The following is a 17,062-nucleotide window of genomic DNA, read 5'->3' as shown; positions in this document are numbered from 1 at the left end:
TCCTTGACCACGGCATGGGAGTTAGTTGTGTATTCGGTGTATTGACCTTTTTCTTTTGATCCATGACTTCGCCCTTCTCTTCAGTCGGATTACTTCTCCTGTTTCACAGTGCGGCACTATAAGAGCGCTTGGCTGTTTCTTTACCTGCTTGTCTGTATTCATATGAGAACACTTTAGATAATTTTATTCTAGTTTTCAGGTTGTAGAATATGGAACGAACTTCGTTTTCTTTGGTGGAGGATTCAAAAGACCCCAAGCCTCGCTTTCTGTAAATCCCATCCTGGTGGGTGCTTCTTTTTATTGACGATCCCCCACGTATTCGCGTGGGGGTTGTTATGCTCCTCGAACCTGATCGCAAGTCTAACAGGACCATAAGGGCTGAAGTCTTTGAAGGGTTCTGTTCCAATGAGGGGGTCCCAAAGGGCGGCTAGAGGTGCTGTTAGCATCGAAGTCCACCAGAGACTTGCCAACACTTACGAGCTCCAGGAGGCTGTTTGGGGTCTAGCCGTGGCGCATACTTCCACTGATCGGTCTCATAGATCCAGTTCCATTCCGCCCATAGGTTGGCCTTCTTGGGGTGCGTGGGCTTTGGCGGATTACCGCGGTACTGGCCGTTGTCATTGATCCCGCCCCTGGCGTCGCCATGGGTCCATGTCTGAATGGCATACCGGTAGAGGTTCCAGCGTTCCATGTCGAGCCGGTGCAGCTCTTTCTTGAACGACTCTTCAGTTTGCAAGGCGGGCTGGTTGAAGAGCTTGCACGTCTGTCCAAACAGGCCGACGTAGTCGTGAAAGAGACCGCGCTTGGTCCTTCTCGACCAAGGGCTCTGGCCGGGTGCGAGAGTATCGTGGGCGCCGAAACATTGCTCCGTCATCCTGTTTCGGATTCTGAACCAGTGCCCGCCCCACAGCTTCCACGAGCCTGGACGGAGCTGGGCCTTCTTGGCGTAGAGGTGCACCATCTCCATGATGGAAGTCCATTTGTTAATGAAGTCGACATGGCTCTGGAGTATGTTGCGTTCCTCCAACTGTCGACTGGTGAGCGATTTGCGTCCGGTCAAGGCTACGACTGTTGGGGAGGTGGGTTTATTTGTCAGTCATCAGCTTTTCCCCGGCACAGATGGGTACTTACGAATATGCTCGCAGGCGATGGCGTCCAGGTTGTATAGTTGAAGGACTGTCCCGTCGAACAGCGCCTGCCAGGTACGCTCCTCGTTTGTAACTCCAGGCTCGACCAAGAACTGGGCTTCCATCTTCATCGCCCGGGCCCTCTCTTCTCGCTGCTCTTCCGTGAGCTGGGCTCTTTGGCTAGAAGTCGTCAACTGTGCCATGCCAGTCGTCACCGCTGATACGGTTGGAGGGGGCGGAGGAGGAACATAGACCTGGCTGAACGTCTCGCCCTCTGAACGACCTTCAAGGTCCTTGGGCAACAGGCCCACCTCGGTGGTGTTTGCCTCATCATGTCGAGCCGAAACAAGTCGCAGAGCTACAACTCGGCAGTCGGCCAGAAGGTCGACCCCGTGGACGGTTCGGTGTACCGAGGCCACACGCATCAGCTGCTTGACACCGATGGGCGGCCTGACCTGCACCAGGAGGTTGCCGCTAGATGTCGGTATGCCATTCAGCACGTCGTCGAGATATTCCTGAAACTCCGCGGCAAAGCGGTTCGCATTGTCATACTTTTGCCACCGGGTTGGGTCCAGGTGATCCCCATTCGTGATTCCCCAATGCTGGAGGAGCATGCGAAGACGATAGTCAACCCTGTACTTGTCGCTCTCTGCATCCGCCTTGCTGATGAGCGTGTCCTTGGCTTTGACGTCCGTCTGAAGTCGTTCTATCTTCCTAGCGTTGGACTCGATTTTTGGATCTAGAAAGTTGTACTGAGTGTGGTAACTCTCAACAAGCTCCTTCGTCGAGGCGAGTTCCTTTTCGAGCCTTTTGATCTTCGCGGCGTCACCAAAGACGTTCTCCATTCTCTTCCACACCTTGTTTTGGCTATCCTCGTCAGTCATGCCGAGTTCGTTAGCTACTGCCCGGATGTTTTGGTGTGTCTGTCTAAGCTTCTCATCAAACTGGTCACTCCACCCCTTGTACATCTGCTGTACTGTTCGTCCCGATTCCTCATCTGCGTACCAATGCTGCCTTAGCGGGTCCCCGAGATTCTGAAATCTAAACGCTTGATTGCTCGTTAGGGCGGCGCGCATTCTGTGAGCTGCTGATTCGGCATTTCTTTGGTTTGGCCAATACTCGATCGGCAAGAAGAGCGCGACGTTCCTGTAGGTCGCTTCTTCAAGGGTTTGAGGGCGAGTGTGATCCTCTCTAACAGGAGCGTGCTGGACGTTGATCGTGCCTGCTAATCTGTCGGCAAGTTCTCTTTCTTGCCTTCTTGTCAACCTCTGGAGAGCGAACACAATGGTGTTACCAGAGGCACCAGTAGTACTGGGGCCAGCAGGAACTTTAGTTATGCCAGCATTGCTGGGCCTCGGTGATCTTTCCGGTGGCATATTTGCTGCCCTGGCTAAGTGGTTTGGATTTCAGGGATGTTGGTTTTGTGGAAACTTTGTCGAGCTCTTTGCAGGTGCAACACGGTAGCTTGGTGGACTTGCTCGTCTGGGTTTATCTAGCAGCATGCTGAAACAAAGACCGGATTCTCGTTGATGGACTTGGTACTGGAATTCAAAGGTCGAACATACCTTACCTACCTATCCTGGCCGCATTCGGCAAGCCATCATGTACCTTGACAAAGCAGCAACAAGCAAGACGAGGTTTGTACACGTGGAGTGTAACTTTACCTACCTACACAGTTCAAGAGAAACAAAAATACATGTTCCAGCGAGAAACAGGAAATAAAGCCCCATACAAAACCTCATCGACAGGACTGGCTCTTGTGCTGAAAGAAGTGTGTTTAAAACCAGCATCAGTTTTCATCACACCCTACCACAACTTGCCCTTGGTCTTTGACTCTGTCATTTTCCCTGCTCGCGCCAACCCCCGCCCCAAATTTCCTATCAATATTTTCGAACAGCCAGCTTCAACCTAATGTTTCACCACGTAAACACAGGCCACAGCCCCCGGTATCGAACTCTTCTTGAAGGTGGCCATTCATTACTTCCACCACGTTCACCTCTATTTCCCCAACCATGTAGATGGTAATTGCCAAACCACAAAGAAAAACCGGGTTTCAAGAACAAATGCCCTCCCATGAAACCAGTAACCACATCGACCACAGCCTTGCCCATTTAAAGAGCACCGTCATATAGAACATCATGAATACAAACATGTGGATCACATGAAACCTGCCCTTCATACCCTACCTACCTAACCAAAGTCCGTAACCTTTGTTTTCGTACACGCATCCAAAAACAAATCCAAAAGCCAGAGAAGAGTTTTTCATAGAACAGAGAAGCGCGTGAAAAAAAGAAAAAAGAAAAAAAAAAGTCGGTCTCAAGTTATAAGTGATAAATAACCAAGCTTTCTTTCCCATTCCACTTCCCCCCCCCCGGTCCTTGAACCCCTAATGCGAGATAACATATACCCACCGCCGCCCTTAACTTGTCAAAAACACAACAAACAAATAACAAACCACTAAAAGCACACGGATAAATAATCAAAAAATAAAATAAAATAAAAAATTCCAATCCATATTCAATCAATGTATGTCCCACCAAATCACCATCTTTCTCTCTCAAAAAGCACATCGCCCCTTGCAAAAAGCACACACATACATGGTCATTCACCACAATCCCTACCCAACTAAGCAAAACCCCCACCCATCTGCACCTGCCCCCCGGGCCCAGCCCCCATCAAGATAGCCTCCGGTATACTCCCCCAAAACAAATTCCCGTTATCCAGCGTCTCGCTCTCCTTTGTCCCGTGCGCAAACTGGTCGATCCCCCCGGGAGCATGAAACCAGGGCATGCTCTGCGCCTCGGCCACATAGCTCACAATCTCATTCGACGAGTACCCCAGCGGCAGCGTCGGGAAGGAAACCATGGGCATTTCTGGCGAGGGGATCGTGGTAGATGACTGAGAAGGGGATGGTTGATGCGGGTGATGTGGGTGGAAGCGCCAGTTGTCAGCGTTGTCTTCCATTTTGCCGTTGGAGTCGTGCGACTGATGATGGTAGGGTTGGGGGTGGTGGTTGGAAGAGTTGATCGGGGTGAATGAAGTTGACCGGGAGGGCTTCTCTTCGTGTTGTTGTTGTTGTTGTTGTTGTTGTTGTTGTTGTTGCTGTTGCTGTTGGTGGGAATTTGGCTCGACGGTGCTGTCTCGGGAGGACTGCTTGTCATCTGGGCCGCCCGTGCCGAGTATCTCACCGTTATTGATGATCTTTCGACTCTGTTTCTGCCACTCTTCGAGACCGCCACCGCCTAACCGCACGCTGATGAGCTTGCCCTCGTTGTTGCCCGGCCTACCGCTGTGCTTGTCCCAGTCTGACTTGACCTTTTCGTAGTAGCAAGCCATCTCACGGAAGTAGTTGCAGTACGTCTCGGCCAGCTTCAACCACCGGGACATCTGCTTGAGGGTGGAGAAGGTTGTCCCAGTAGGACCGTTTTTGGTGATTTCAAGATCACCTGAAAAGGAGGGGAGCATGTGGCCCTTGGTGTCCATGTGGGGAAAATGGACGGCGTAGATACCGACAAAGGCTGCAGTCCAGACAGAAAACAAAACCAGTGCTGACATGGGCAGCTTGTCGCCACAGATTTCCACCAAGTCAACAATGTCCCTCGCCGCACGGAAGATCTCCTCGGCGCTGGTGTCCCAGAAGCCGGCCGGCTCCTGACCCTCAGTGAACACGGGCTCGTCGAGCGGACCCACAGGCCTGTCACAGCGGATGGGGATGAACGGGATATACTCCCGGTGAAGCATTATCCTGCAAACAGCACCGAGCATATGCAACGAAACATACACGCTACTCGCTTGGTGGTTCTCGTGCTTGTAGTAGTTAGAGTCCGACCACTGGAAGTTGGGAGGTAGATCAGCGTAGAAACCCTCGAGTTTCTCGCGCAGCTGGCAAAACTTCGATGCCGAGTGCCATGGGGCTTCCGTCTCGGTGAAGCGACCACCCGCAAAGCTCCACCGTGAGATCTCACCCCAAAGGTCAACCAGACGTACAAAACGCCCCAGGACACTGTCGCTGATAGGCCGCTTCTTGTCGATTCCCGGGACAGGGTTCAAGAATCCCGTAAAGACGTCCTCTGACAGATCAAACGACATTTCGGCGCATGGGAGCTGAATCCGGAGGTCCTCAGATCGAATCGTGGACACCCGGTCTTTACCACAGCCCAAAAGACGGTCCAGTATCAGACAACTGAACATGGTCCTCCTTCGAATCTCCTTGGCGATAATCATTTGTGAGTGAGGAATGCTAGGCCCTCTCGCAAGCGCAGGTCGCATGCTGAACTTCTTTCCGGGTTCCCCATCGCCATGGCCGAGACCCAAGGCCTGGGCCATGCGGATAGCCACACCGACATACATCCACGCAGCCATGCCGCCAACTCTCGGGACCGCTTGGCTCCATTCGTACAAGCCAAGCATGAGGAAAGCTTGAACTCTTTCCACCGAGGCCACCGTCATGCTGGTCCTCAGCCCGCCGAGAGCTTTAGTCAGGATCTCGGCATAGTACTCCGACGCCACAGACGCCTTGAGGTCAGGTCCAGGGGGCTGCGGTTTTGGTGTTGCAGAAGCGCTTGATGCATTCTTCGGCACGGTAACATATGATACCAAGGTCTGATGGAAGCGCGCCGTCAAGGTCAGAATGCCTAGCAGCACAAGATTGATTTCTGGGGATGTATCGCTGGGCTTAGCCCTGAATCTGCTCCCCAACTTCTCCTTCAACGTTGCCAAGTGCAGGAAAGGCAACTCGGTCGCAAAGTGAAGCCGGTATATGTCAAACAGTTGTGACCAAACAGCCTCGTTCAGATACGGCATCGATAGCACATCCTCGGCGATCATAGCGGCCGGCACGGCACCCTCCATCTTCACGATATCCTCCATCCTCCGCACCCGTTTGCGTTCAGTGCCCTGCTCCGCCTTTGGACCGGCGGGGGGCTCTGAGCGCTTAGGCTGCACCGGCGGCGCTTCTGGATAGGTGCATTCTTTGCCATTTCGGATGCAAGTGTCGCACGGCGAATCGCCACCTGTGTTGTTGCACTTGATTTTTGACTTGCGGCAGCTCTGGCACGCAATGCTGGACCGCTGAGCTGGCCGCTTCGCATTGGCTCCCCGTCGACTGTCCGCAGTGCCCGGACTGCTGGGGCTGCCAGCCATCATTGTAGCCGAATTTGGTGGCCGGCTGTCATCGTCAGGGACGACGACAGGCTTCGGAGCTGGCTGTTGAGCGCGGTTCCCGCCCCCGGCCGCAGAGGGGCGCGGCGGGCTGTGTGGAAGCGGCTGTCGAATATTCGGTAGCCGGTCTGGTGGTGCCGGGTCCGAGGGCGGTGGAGGGGCCGGTGAAGGCCACTCCGTGGGTGCGGGAGATAGTTCCGGCGCCGGTCCGGCAAAGGCGTCGTGAAACTTTCGTTTCGGGGGAGGTTGCTCCGACGGATCGGCCGGGGATAGGATGGACTGGATGCGCAGCTGGGACGCAATTGTGACGGCGGTTGGGTCTCGCGAGGGGACCCCTTGATACAGGCGCTGTCAAGAAACAAGGCCGTCCTTGGGCCACACTCCACAGTGCAACAGACTGCTACTGCAGAGAGACCGCTCGGCGGAAAGCGATGTGCAGGGCACGGGGAGGGGGAGGAGAGCCGAGGCTAGGTAGTCGGTGTCGTCGGGCGGATCGAAGAGCGGACGGGACTAAATAGGGTACGGAAGGTACTCACACTTCGGAGGGAGCGCGGCGAGATACCCAGATGATAGGATCAGGGAGGGGGGGAGGGCGGGCAACGGCAAGACGGAAGCACGACGGCGGCGCGAGAGAGGGGAGGGAGGGGGGGGAGCCCAGTCGAGGCAGCGCAGACAAGTGGCAGAGAGGGTTTCCCGGAGCGGCCAGTGCTACCAGAACAGTCGAACGGGCGTTGGCACAAGGTATTACAGCGTCGACAAGAAATGCACGTAGCCGTCCTTTGCGCGCGCGGGTGGCCGGACGAGTCAAGGGCCACAAATAGCGAGAAAAAGGGTGTGTCTACCCGAAGAGCAATGTGACGCCGAAACGCAGCTGTTGATTTGATCCGATCCTAACGATGCCGATGCTATCTAGCCTGCTGCGTGGGCCAGGCCGTGGGTCGTGGGTCGTGGGTCGTGGAGGTTGCGCGCGTGTGGTGGTTGCGGCCGACGGATACTCCGTACGGCAGGTAGCGGTAGCGGTAGCGGGAGCGGGAGCGGCAGTGGGACGCGCAACGGGATGGTCGACTAATTTGCTGGTTAGCCTCTATGCTGCTTGACAAGAAGAGAGCCTTTGGAAGCTGATCTAGTCGGGGAGCACGAAGACGGTGAGGTGGGAAACGGCGGGCGGGAAACGGCGCGGTGGTGTTTGGGCTTGGGCGGGACTGGGACGCACACGAGATGCTACTGGCTGCACAGAGGCACGATGGTGCAGACAAACAACACAAGCCGTGAGGGTGGACGCAGCTTGCAGCTAGGGGGCTAGAGAAGAGGGGAAAAAAGGATAATTCAGATAACCTACATCCAGATCGAGAGAAATTCGGAACAGCAAAGCAACGGCCAACAAGCAATAAACAGTGTGTCGGCAGGGTCGGGTGCGTCAGTGTCAGGCGAAGCAGCTCCGAGTTCCGAGAGCGAGGTGGACAGTTCCAGGTCAGGGATTTTTTTTTTGTAGCGTAGGTACGGATACCTGACGGGGGCGGCAGTGGACGGGATGTTTGGGGATCGATCGGAAAACGGACGGGGGTTTGGTTGGTGTCGTTGACGGCGATTCGATATCTCTTCGGCCTGGGCTATTTGGAGCTGGACGTGGTGGAACGGACGGGGAATCCCAAAAAAGAGGCGATGGGGAAAAAAAAGAAGTGGCCCGTTGCGGTCTTTTTATTTGACGGCACTGAGTGAGGACTGGCATTCCACAGAGCAGAGTCGCAGAGACCTCTCCTGCTGGACTGTTCATAGGCAAATCCCTGAAGATGAAGTGCCATCTGCCATCGAGGAACGGGGAAGCTAGCATCTAGCCAAGAGCCAGTCAACAGCCCTTCCGGGGACGGCTCGGACAGCATCTTCCCGGGTTACCATATCGCGAAGTTTTGCACCTGGGCCGGCCTGGGCTGAGGGTTTGGGCAGCCACCCACGGTCAGAGTTTGACATGTCACGGATTGACATCAGGGACGAACGATGGGGCCTGCCTGGTATCAAGGAGCATTGCACTCCACGCTTGAAGACAGGTACTTTCTAGTCTACGCGACCCTTGACACATCCGCCCAATGTTTGATATGTTAGATAGGTTGTGAAACGATCTTCGTCTTGAGAACAATGACATTCTTTGGTACTAGGCGCATTGACCAACGGCAACCTGGGCGGGCACACCACCAACCAACACCACCGAAAGGTCTCCAAGCCGGGAAGCTCAACGCTCTCACGGGCCACAGAACGCCCTCAGGTAAGGGAGATGTCGGCAAGAGGGGCCCTGGGTTAGCGCCTTTTTCTTTGACCTTGGCACGGCTTTCGAGCAACACCCCGCTTCCGCTGTTTACAAGAAGCAGATGGCGGCGTCGAAGAATCAGGCACGGCACGGAACAGCAACGAAGCCTTATGAGTGGTTGACCTGAATACAAAACCCTTCGTTTACGCCCATTATCAATCTATGTTTTGCAGGACAATTTGACTCACAGACTGCCCGCCTGAACTCCCGGCCAGGAACTCTTCCTCCCACCAAAGGGCCGGCATCTGGATCGTTTCTAGGGCCGAACGGCATGTGGACACTCGCCTGTTTTGAGGCGGGCGGACCGCCGACGTCGCTTACGACCGACTCTCAGCAACTCCTCTGTGGTGGAACTGCTGACAAGACGAGGCTGGGCTTGTCCGTCAGGTCAGTGTTCCGAGGACGGTGGAACAAGCGCAACGGGTTCCTGTTTTCCAAGAGGGGCGGTGGAAGAGAAGAGGGCTTTTCGGTACGTCCGCAAAGGGACGATCTGTGAGCCATGCAGACGCACAGGGGACGGGAGATGCGTGAGGAGTAAGAAGTGACGAGATACGGAGTACAAGAAAACAAAACAGCACCTGAAAAGCCGGAAAGCCTCCCCGTTGGCTGGAATCCAACGGAATCAAAGACCGACGACCTGGAAGAAGCCTACTATAAGCAGTGTCGTTTCTCCCGCGGTAAATGCCTCGATTTGTTGGGTATTCACGCTTTGCTACGATGGGAGGACACTGCAGGTCGGCAACTGCACACTGATGGGTACCCGCCGCAGTGAAGAAGCCGAATCGGGAGTGCCTGCAGCCACTCGGCAACGGGGAAATGCGCCCCTGATTCGATCGAGTCGAGCTCCCCCGACGCTCTTTTCCTCGGAACTCTCAAACAGTTTCGATCGTGACTTCCAGGTTGCACTCAGGCATCCGAACTCTGCTTTACCACCTTGTTCAGTATGCTGAAAAAGCCAGGTCTCAAGTTGGGCCTTGGATGAGGCTAGGGAAGGCCTATCTAGAAGAGCCTGTGGAAAGCAGCTCAGCCATGACAGCTTCGAGTTGAACAACGCAAGATACTGGGCTGTTTCCTTCACAGTTGCACAGTCTTCCAGGTTGGGCGGGACACGATCTCTTCGTGACCCAAACACCCTCGATCTGGCTATGTAACCAACAATTGTGCCCCGCCATCAACCACTCTTTGCACGCTCAAACTCCAGCCAGTCAGACCATCACAACCTAATTATTCTAAAGTACTGCACCCCCCTCCCCCGCACTCCCAGCAAAAAGGACGCCGCCACAAACCATACAAAAGGAAACACCGGCCAGAGCACGCGAGGCCCAAAGTTGACCTTACATCCGTCGGCCACGCTGAGTTGGATGAACACCTGGAGTTGCCGACTACCGACATGGAGCGCGGGGAGAAAACCGGAGGTTCCATGATCGCAACCAGCTCGCTCAGGGGTTCTATATGTGTACGCTACAGCGAGCGGGCTTTCAAGCATAAACGACCCTTTTCCCTGCAGGTGACAACGGTGAAACAAATGCGTCATCAGTAACTATATCTGAAGATCAGAAAAGATGTAGAGCTAACCAGAGCATAAAACTCTCCATCTTTTGTTCCCTGTTTCATGATAGACACGGTGGCGGATGCAAGAGGTGTATCTTGTGGCATTGGAGGCTCTTATTTCATGCGGCAAACCAATGACGTCGCCCTTGAAGGGCGAGGCCTCGCGCCCATGCTCCACACAGGGGAGCTCTCTAAGCGCCCTGGGACCTCTTGCGCGGGGTGCCGGTGTCTCGCTGTTGCTATTTTGAACACTGGAACTGTTCGTTGGGGCAAGAACTGAAAGTGATAAGTGATTTAACCCCGCCTTCTTGGTCAAATCGTGCCATTGCGACAGAGCTATTCTTGCCATACACCAATCTTCCCGGGCGAGCGGTTTTTGGGTGATTTCATCGACTTGACGGCTGAGATAAAGAAGCCCAAGTCACAACGTCATCGCCCCTTTTTCGAGTGCGACACACCTGAACATCCCGCATCATCGCGCGGCGACAATATCGGCACATATTAACTCAAAGAACAGCCGACGCAATGGCTTCTGGACACAATGTGAGCAACCTACCTTGGCCACACCGATCTCACAGACACCCCAATCCACCAAAAAAACACATAATCTAATCCCATGCGCCAACCACAGGATCCAAAGCTGCTGTATGCCATCAATGGCGTAAAGGCATACCATATCGCCAATGGCAAGGAGCAGCCCCTCACGCCAACGGGCCCGCAGACATTGTCGCTGCTGATGGTTCCTACGAGCTCTGTTTTCGCCGACCCGTCCATCGACCCGGAGACGTCAAACGCCGAGCAGGACTTCTACCTCCATCTTCACCTGCCCCCTGAGCTCGATCTCCCGCTGCCAGCCACCACGCAAATCTACCATCAGCCGCCAACCAGTTACCTGATTCCGCGGTGGGATTTGGGGCCGGACAGCGGCGCATTCACCAGGATTGAGTTTCCCTCGGTACAAAGCCGAAAGGGGATCCAGGAGGACGTCGACACATTCGAGACCATTTTGGCGCAATGCACCGCTTTCCTCGAGAGGGCCCCGCCCCCAAAAATTCATGGAAAAAGCGAGAAGCAGTGGTGGGAGGACACCGACCAGAAGGTCAGCAGCGGGGGTACTGGCTCCAAGGCGGCTGTCGCCACAGGCGAACAGTTGCCCGCGTATAACCCAGCAGACTTCAAACCTGGCGAGGCTTATGCGCGTGGAAGCCCCTCCAACACCGCTCATGCGCCAGGACAGATCGTTTTGGTTGATGAAGAGGACGGCAGCGTGATTGGCGAGCTTGCCGAGAACTTCCAGGTTGTTGAGCACAGTTCCCTGAAACCTGGATCGAAAGGTGAGTCCGAACCGTGTGGCACGGCATAACGGGTCCTTTCTAACCATTGTGATATTGCAGATCCGGTCGAGATCACGCTCCCTGCCGATGGTGGTTCGAATGTTCAGGTGGCACCTATCTCCCCTGAGCTGTGGGATGCAGAGCTGCATCCAGCCTACAAGAATTCCTTCCTTGTCTCGAACGCGCACGCTGCCTCACGGCTCATCATCACTGGCTCCGATATGGTTGCCAAACTTCTCCAAGGCCAGGCCGACAATTACACCAAGCGATCCGAGCCTGCTGCGAAGCCCATGACCTTCAAGCCGACCACCAAGGAGCACATCCGTCGCATCGGCACCTTTACTGGCGGTGCGGCCACTCTGTCGGCCAAAACGGTAGGCCAGATTGGCAAAGTTGCACAGAACCTCGGAGCGACGCTCGGTGGACATGGCAAGAAGGCGACCACTGGTCACAAGGGGTATGGCCCGGACGGCAAACCGCTTGACACATATAAGCCAGGCATCCTGAACAAGAGCATGATGGCTTTTTCCACTGTAATGGACGGTGTAGAGCAGGCCGGACGTCACTTGCTTGCGTCGACGTCAGATGCCGCCACAACTGTCGTTCAGCACAAGTGGGGACCCGAGGCAGGAGAGGTGAGCAGGTCGATTGGTGGCGGCGTCAAGAATGTCGGACTGGTCTACATTGATGTAACGGGCGTCTCGCGCAGGGCCCTGATCAAGAGCGTGGCCAAGGGTATGGTTGTGGGCAAGACATCGAAGGGCGAGTCTATCGTTGTGGGCGGGGGCGATGGCGGTGCAGCTGTTATTGATAATGACGGAGGAAAGTCGTCGGTTGACACACAGTCGCTGAGCGGAATGACAGTTGCGGAGGGGAAGCAACCAGCGAATGGCAACGGCAACGGAGCTATCTATAAGTAGAATGTTGGCGAGGCAGACGAGGTATGAGCCGTATTCTTTTCTACCACGACGAGTTGTTTTGGAATGTCGTGTTTTGATATTATAATTTAACGTAATATGAACGGGATGTTCGGATGAGAAATGTGTGTGATGATGAAGTGAGAGAAGATCGCAGGACTTACACAGGGGTATGAATGCATCACGTGATGTCAACCCCCTGCCTTTTCATCAAGTCGCGTTGTGAACTGTCGAGTGGTTCCACCACTGACGGCATTTCATTGCTTCAGATAAGGTGCCTTCACACACTCAACAGCAGGAGCAAACAGCTGACCTGGCTGATATAGGGGGCCCCGTCAGTCACACCTGCCGCCCTTTCACAGACAATGGGGCAAGTTTTGAAGACCGGTTTACGACTCTGACTACCTACCTAGCATCGACCGGTTGAGTTCACCGAGTCCCTGGCTTGTAACAAGTGACCGTTGGAGCTGAATCCGTCCACCGTTACCAAGTCAGAGCCGCCTTTGAGTCGCATCACTCTTTTGTTGATTGCCTGGTACGAACCTCGAACAAAACTCGACTCTTTAGTTACAACTTTCGTTTGTTTGCTCAAATTACGAATCTTCCCACTTTCACTTTCATTTGCTGCAAGTTGGCACTGCAACACGACCAGGCCGCTCCATGTGCTGCCGGTTCGAAATTTTGGGAACAATTATATTATTTATCCAAGCCCTGAGAAAGAGCTCAGACGAGAATACCAAACTCGATGAAAGAAGTCCGGGTATGACTGAAATGTATGTCTTGCATGTTTCACCGCCCTTCATTCATATGTTAGACTGACACTTCCCTCAGCTCACCAACATCCCAACCTCACCACCACCTTCATGACAAAAAGCCGTCACACCAGCCAAAATGCTCCACGAAATTCTGCTCTCCCTCTCTGGGCACCCCTCCCCGCTCCTCCGCGCAGCCGCTACCCTTTCCCCAAATGACCTTTCACCCACCCTCTCCCTCACGCCAAGCGAGGCCGCACTGCTCCAACCCCTAGCCACCTTGTCGACCCTCCACACAACAATAGCAAGTCAGTCAAATTTGATATCAAGCAGCCACCCATCTGTCATCTGCCGATCTGTCGCCTCGTCGATTCTCTCACAGCACCTCCATTCATTTCAGCAATTTCTCCTCCAAATCGAAAGTGACATTCTCACCAAAGACAGCAAGATGGTCGGAGGGTACAACATTGTCCCGTTGACGCAGGTGGTGGGGTTGATCGAGGGGACGTGGAGGAGGAGGATGGAGTTTTTGGGGGAGGTGACGGGGTTTATGGTCACGGGGATGGGGAAGCAGCAGCAGCAGCAACAAGGGGAGCGGTGTACTGGACCGAGGTTGATGGATGTGCTGAGGAAAGAATTGCAGACTGGTTATGAGGATGTGGAAGTGTTGGCGAGGGAGTTGCTCAGCGTGGCGGAGGGGACGTGGTTGAGGGAGGTGGGGGCTTGGGTAGTGTATGGACAGTTGCCGCAAAAGAGTGATGGGGACTTTTTTATCAGGAGGGTGGACAGGCGTGCTGTTGCTGGGGTGGGGACTGGGGAGACGGGAGTGACGGCGCAAGAAGAGGAAGAGATGAAATGGGAGGAGGAGTGGGTGGTGGAGGAGTACTTACTGCCGGGATTTGTCACGCCTGCTGCGGCGGCGAGCATGCTCTTTATCGGGAGGAGTTTGAACCAGATTCGCGCCAAGGCCGTGGGGGATTATTCTCTGAGAGGCAAGGGGCATTTGTCGACGCAGTTGGAGAGGTTGTCCAAGCTGCAGCATCCGTTGGATGCGGCGAGTTTCGGGAGGGCGATCTCGGATATCAGGAGATACCTTTCTAGGACAACTCTGCAGAAGCTGCTGCCGTTGAGTAAAGTTGTCGAGACGTTGGGGTTGTTGAGAGATTTCTTTCTGTTGAGAAAGGGGGAGTTTGCAATGGCGTTGACGCAGCAGGCGGATGAGAAGATTAGAAGTCGGTGGAAGAGGGCGGAGAATATGAGTTGGGAGAAGAGGGATAAGTTGGGAAATGTGACCGTCAAAGAAGGGGAAGTGGCTGCTGTGCTGAGCCGGACTTGGGCGGCGATGGGGAACATGAGGGGAGAATATGATGATGCTGGGGATGAGGAGGATGAAGGGGTGGAACTGGCGAGGGACTTGTTGCGGCTGACGATTGCGAAGAGACGGGCGCCGAGCGCTTCAGGGCCGGCAGCGGTGGAGAGCGGGTTGGTGAATATTGCTGACACTCCGTTTCGGAACCTGCTATTCTCGGTGCCGGTAGTGTTGACACTTAAAATACCATCGCCATTGGATTTGTTTCTGACACAGGCAGATCTGCAGACATATACTGCGATCAACTCGTACTTGCTGTCACTGAGACGAGCGCACATACGGTTGACAGATCTGTGGAAGATTACCTCGTTGAGGAGGCATCATCCTGCACCGCCAGGGCCGTCAAGGGGAAGCACACGAGGCGGAAGAGAAACGGTATTGCTTCTAAGACAGCGGCAAACGGCAAGGTCAGATATGCTTCGCAGTGCCTGGGCTACTGCTAGCGCCGCTATCTTCTTCCTTGGGGAAACAGAAGCTTATCTGCAGACAGAAGTCGTTGCTGGCTTGTCAGATGGCTTCCACAGGTGGTTGACCACAGGCGAAGACGACTACCATCCTCAGTCACAAACCGATCTGAACAAACCTGCCCAGCCACCAGCACCACCTACCAGTAACACCACCACCACCACCACCACCAACAACAACAACAACAACAACAACAAAAACAACAACGAAGAACAAGAAGCCAACGACGACGACATCTGGCTTAATGAGTCAAATACGTCTTCCCCACCACCGAATGCTTCTTCCTTTTTGGGTCTTCACGACCCAGAGACACTGTCGCATGCCCATAGACTCTACCTCCGCACGCTTGTCTCGCTGTTGTTGCTCTCGCGGCCTACATTCACCGATCCCCTTTATGAATTGCTTGTCCAGATCGACCAGCTTGTCGCTTGCGTCAACCGTCTTCATCAGGTGTGGCAAGCCGCCGATTTGGAAGCCGATGTGGGTGTTGTTGATGCGTTTGTTGATTTGGCCAAGGAGGAGAGAGATGTTCAGGAGGTGTTGAGGGAGGTGGAAATGAAGGTCAAAAAGGGAATCGAGGGGTTGGTTGGGGAGCTGAGGCGGCTCGAGGGGAGGCATGATCATGAGGATGTGGTTCTTGGGGAGGGAGGGGAGGAGATGGAGATGGTTATGAGGGAGAAGGGGGAATATGTACCCCGGAGAGTTGGGGGGTTGGATAGGTTGTTGATGAAGTTGGATTTCGGGAGTTGGTTTGGTGGTGGTAGTGGTTCTAGGGAGGATTATGGGATAGAAGGGGAAATAGGGGTGGATGTGGTAGGGGGAGAACATTCTTGGTCGTAAGGGTGGGCTGAATACATGGTGAGGAAGAGCTGGAAGGTGAAAATCAGAGTGAGGAAGTCGCTTTCGGCAAAACTAACGACCAACAAAAGCATGATTATGGCAAATTCCCAGCAGAAACGGGAGACGGACAGCAGCTGCCGCGTCTGCGACGGAAGAAGGGGATGCATTTTCGGATCAGCAGTGAGGGACAGCGTGGACGAGTGTCCTGGCAGCAAAGCAAGCACAGCAGGGTGAGAGGCGTGAACAGTTTTAGCATAGCGAAGAGTACGAAAGGCAGTGTGCAAAAGTGGCAAATTCAAGGATCATGTGACTGATATCATGGTATCGAGGACAATAATTTGTGTATACCTGCTGGGGATTCCCATTCGGTCATCAGAACCAAATGAAGCTCTCAGGCCATCCCCGATTGTCTTCGCTTACCTATAGTGCAAGGTTGAAACCACTAGCTGCAACGAGGGTACTAACAGAGCCGTGCCACGTTGTCAAATATATATACCGATATCGGGATATGAGTTTGTAATCCGAGTTTGTGGATGAGATGATTGCTTGCAGGCTGGGAAGAGGGAAAGATAATCAAGGCAAGGCAGGGGATTAAGAGGTCATAGGATGATGGTCTGGACCTCGACAGCTGTCCGAAGAGCAAATAAAGTTGACAGGTACATGTCTCTTATCAATTACGAGGCAAGTCGTTCTCTTGGTGGCACCGGGCTTGGGGCTTGCCCCAGATGACAGTTGGGCCAAAGTCAAAGTAGGGGATGGTTCGGGTTGAAAGTGACCAATTTATTCCACGTTGAAGAAATTCATGAAAGAATTGCGTCTCTATAAACCCAACTGATCTTCGGACTCTACCAGCAGATGGAAGGTAGTACCATTTGAACTTGTCGTCCGACTTGGGTGGTGAGAAGAAAGCAGATCTGCGTGGTGTACCACACCTACCCTGGGGTGTGTCTTTTCGAAACCCCACCACCGGCACTCCCCCACCCGCACGCGCCAAACGTTCGAACCTAGTATCTCGGGGCCGAACCGACTATCAAAGAAGCTTTAGAAAGACTGAACTTCTTTTGTAGCTTCCCGTACCTGCTCATGGCTTGTATCACCTCGATTTCTCATGACTCAAAGACGGTACAAGCCCAAAATTCAACTGTCTGGTGTGCATGTATTGCGCTGCCCCGCGGTTTCTAGCTCTGGGATTGGGTGCAGCGGTCTTACATGACACCTGTTGGTAGAGCTGCCTTTTTTTGGACA

At 54.0% G+C, this 17,062-nt stretch overlaps 5 protein-coding genes across 5 annotated transcripts; 2 read left to right on the top strand and 3 right to left on the bottom strand.

The window, feature by feature from the left end:
* Positions 1-242: 242 nt before the first annotated feature.
* On the bottom strand, positions 243-2,503 carry QC762_123155 (uncharacterized protein; the record flags this gene model as incomplete). Its single annotated transcript, XM_062886732.1, has 3 exons — positions 243-427; positions 478-1,068; positions 1,132-2,503. The coding sequence occupies 3 exons, from the start codon at positions 2,501-2,503 to the stop codon at positions 243-245; spliced, it is 2,148 nt and encodes a 715-aa protein (XP_062749877.1).
* Positions 2,504-3,752: 1,249 nt separating this feature from the next.
* On the bottom strand, positions 3,753-6,272 carry QC762_123150 (uncharacterized protein; the record flags this gene model as incomplete). Its single annotated transcript, XM_062886731.1, has 1 exon — positions 3,753-6,272. The coding sequence occupies one exon, from the start codon at positions 6,270-6,272 to the stop codon at positions 3,753-3,755; it is 2,520 nt and encodes an 839-aa protein (XP_062749876.1).
* A 521-nt stretch (positions 6,273-6,793) lies between these two features.
* Positions 6,794-12,394, top strand: QC762_123140 (uncharacterized protein; the record flags this gene model as incomplete). The annotated part of the gene is made up of 3 exons (XM_062886730.1): positions 6,794-10,683; positions 10,772-11,474; positions 11,535-12,394. The coding sequence occupies exons 1-3, from the start codon at positions 10,666-10,668 to the stop codon at positions 12,392-12,394; spliced, it is 1,581 nt and encodes a 526-aa protein (XP_062749874.1). The 5' UTR covers positions 6,794-10,665.
* On the bottom strand, positions 7,193-8,167 carry QC762_0023830 (uncharacterized protein; the record flags this gene model as incomplete). The annotated part of the gene is made up of 3 exons (XM_062883126.1): positions 7,193-7,352; positions 7,627-7,907; positions 7,928-8,167. 3 exons carry the CDS (start codon positions 8,165-8,167, stop codon positions 7,193-7,195), a joined length of 681 nt encoding a protein of 226 aa, XP_062749875.1.
* Positions 12,395-13,282: 888 nt separating the features above from the next.
* QC762_123130 (uncharacterized protein) lies at positions 13,283-16,223 on the top strand (the record flags this gene model as incomplete). Its single annotated transcript, XM_062886729.1, has 2 exons — positions 13,283-15,514; positions 15,632-16,223. The coding sequence occupies 2 exons, from the start codon at positions 13,283-13,285 to the stop codon at positions 15,815-15,817; spliced, it is 2,418 nt and encodes an 805-aa protein (XP_062749873.1). The 3' UTR covers positions 15,818-16,223.
* Positions 16,224-17,062: the final 839 nt, after the last annotated feature.

Source organism: Podospora pseudocomata, assembly GCF_035222375.1.
Source record: "Podospora pseudocomata strain CBS 415.72m chromosome 1 map unlocalized CBS415.72m_1, whole genome shotgun sequence".
In the NCBI taxonomy this organism is placed as follows: Eukaryota; Fungi; Ascomycota; class Sordariomycetes; order Sordariales; family Podosporaceae; genus Podospora; species Podospora pseudocomata.
The sequence above is the reverse complement of the archived record's forward strand: the minus strand, read 5'-3'. Positions and strand labels throughout refer to the sequence as shown.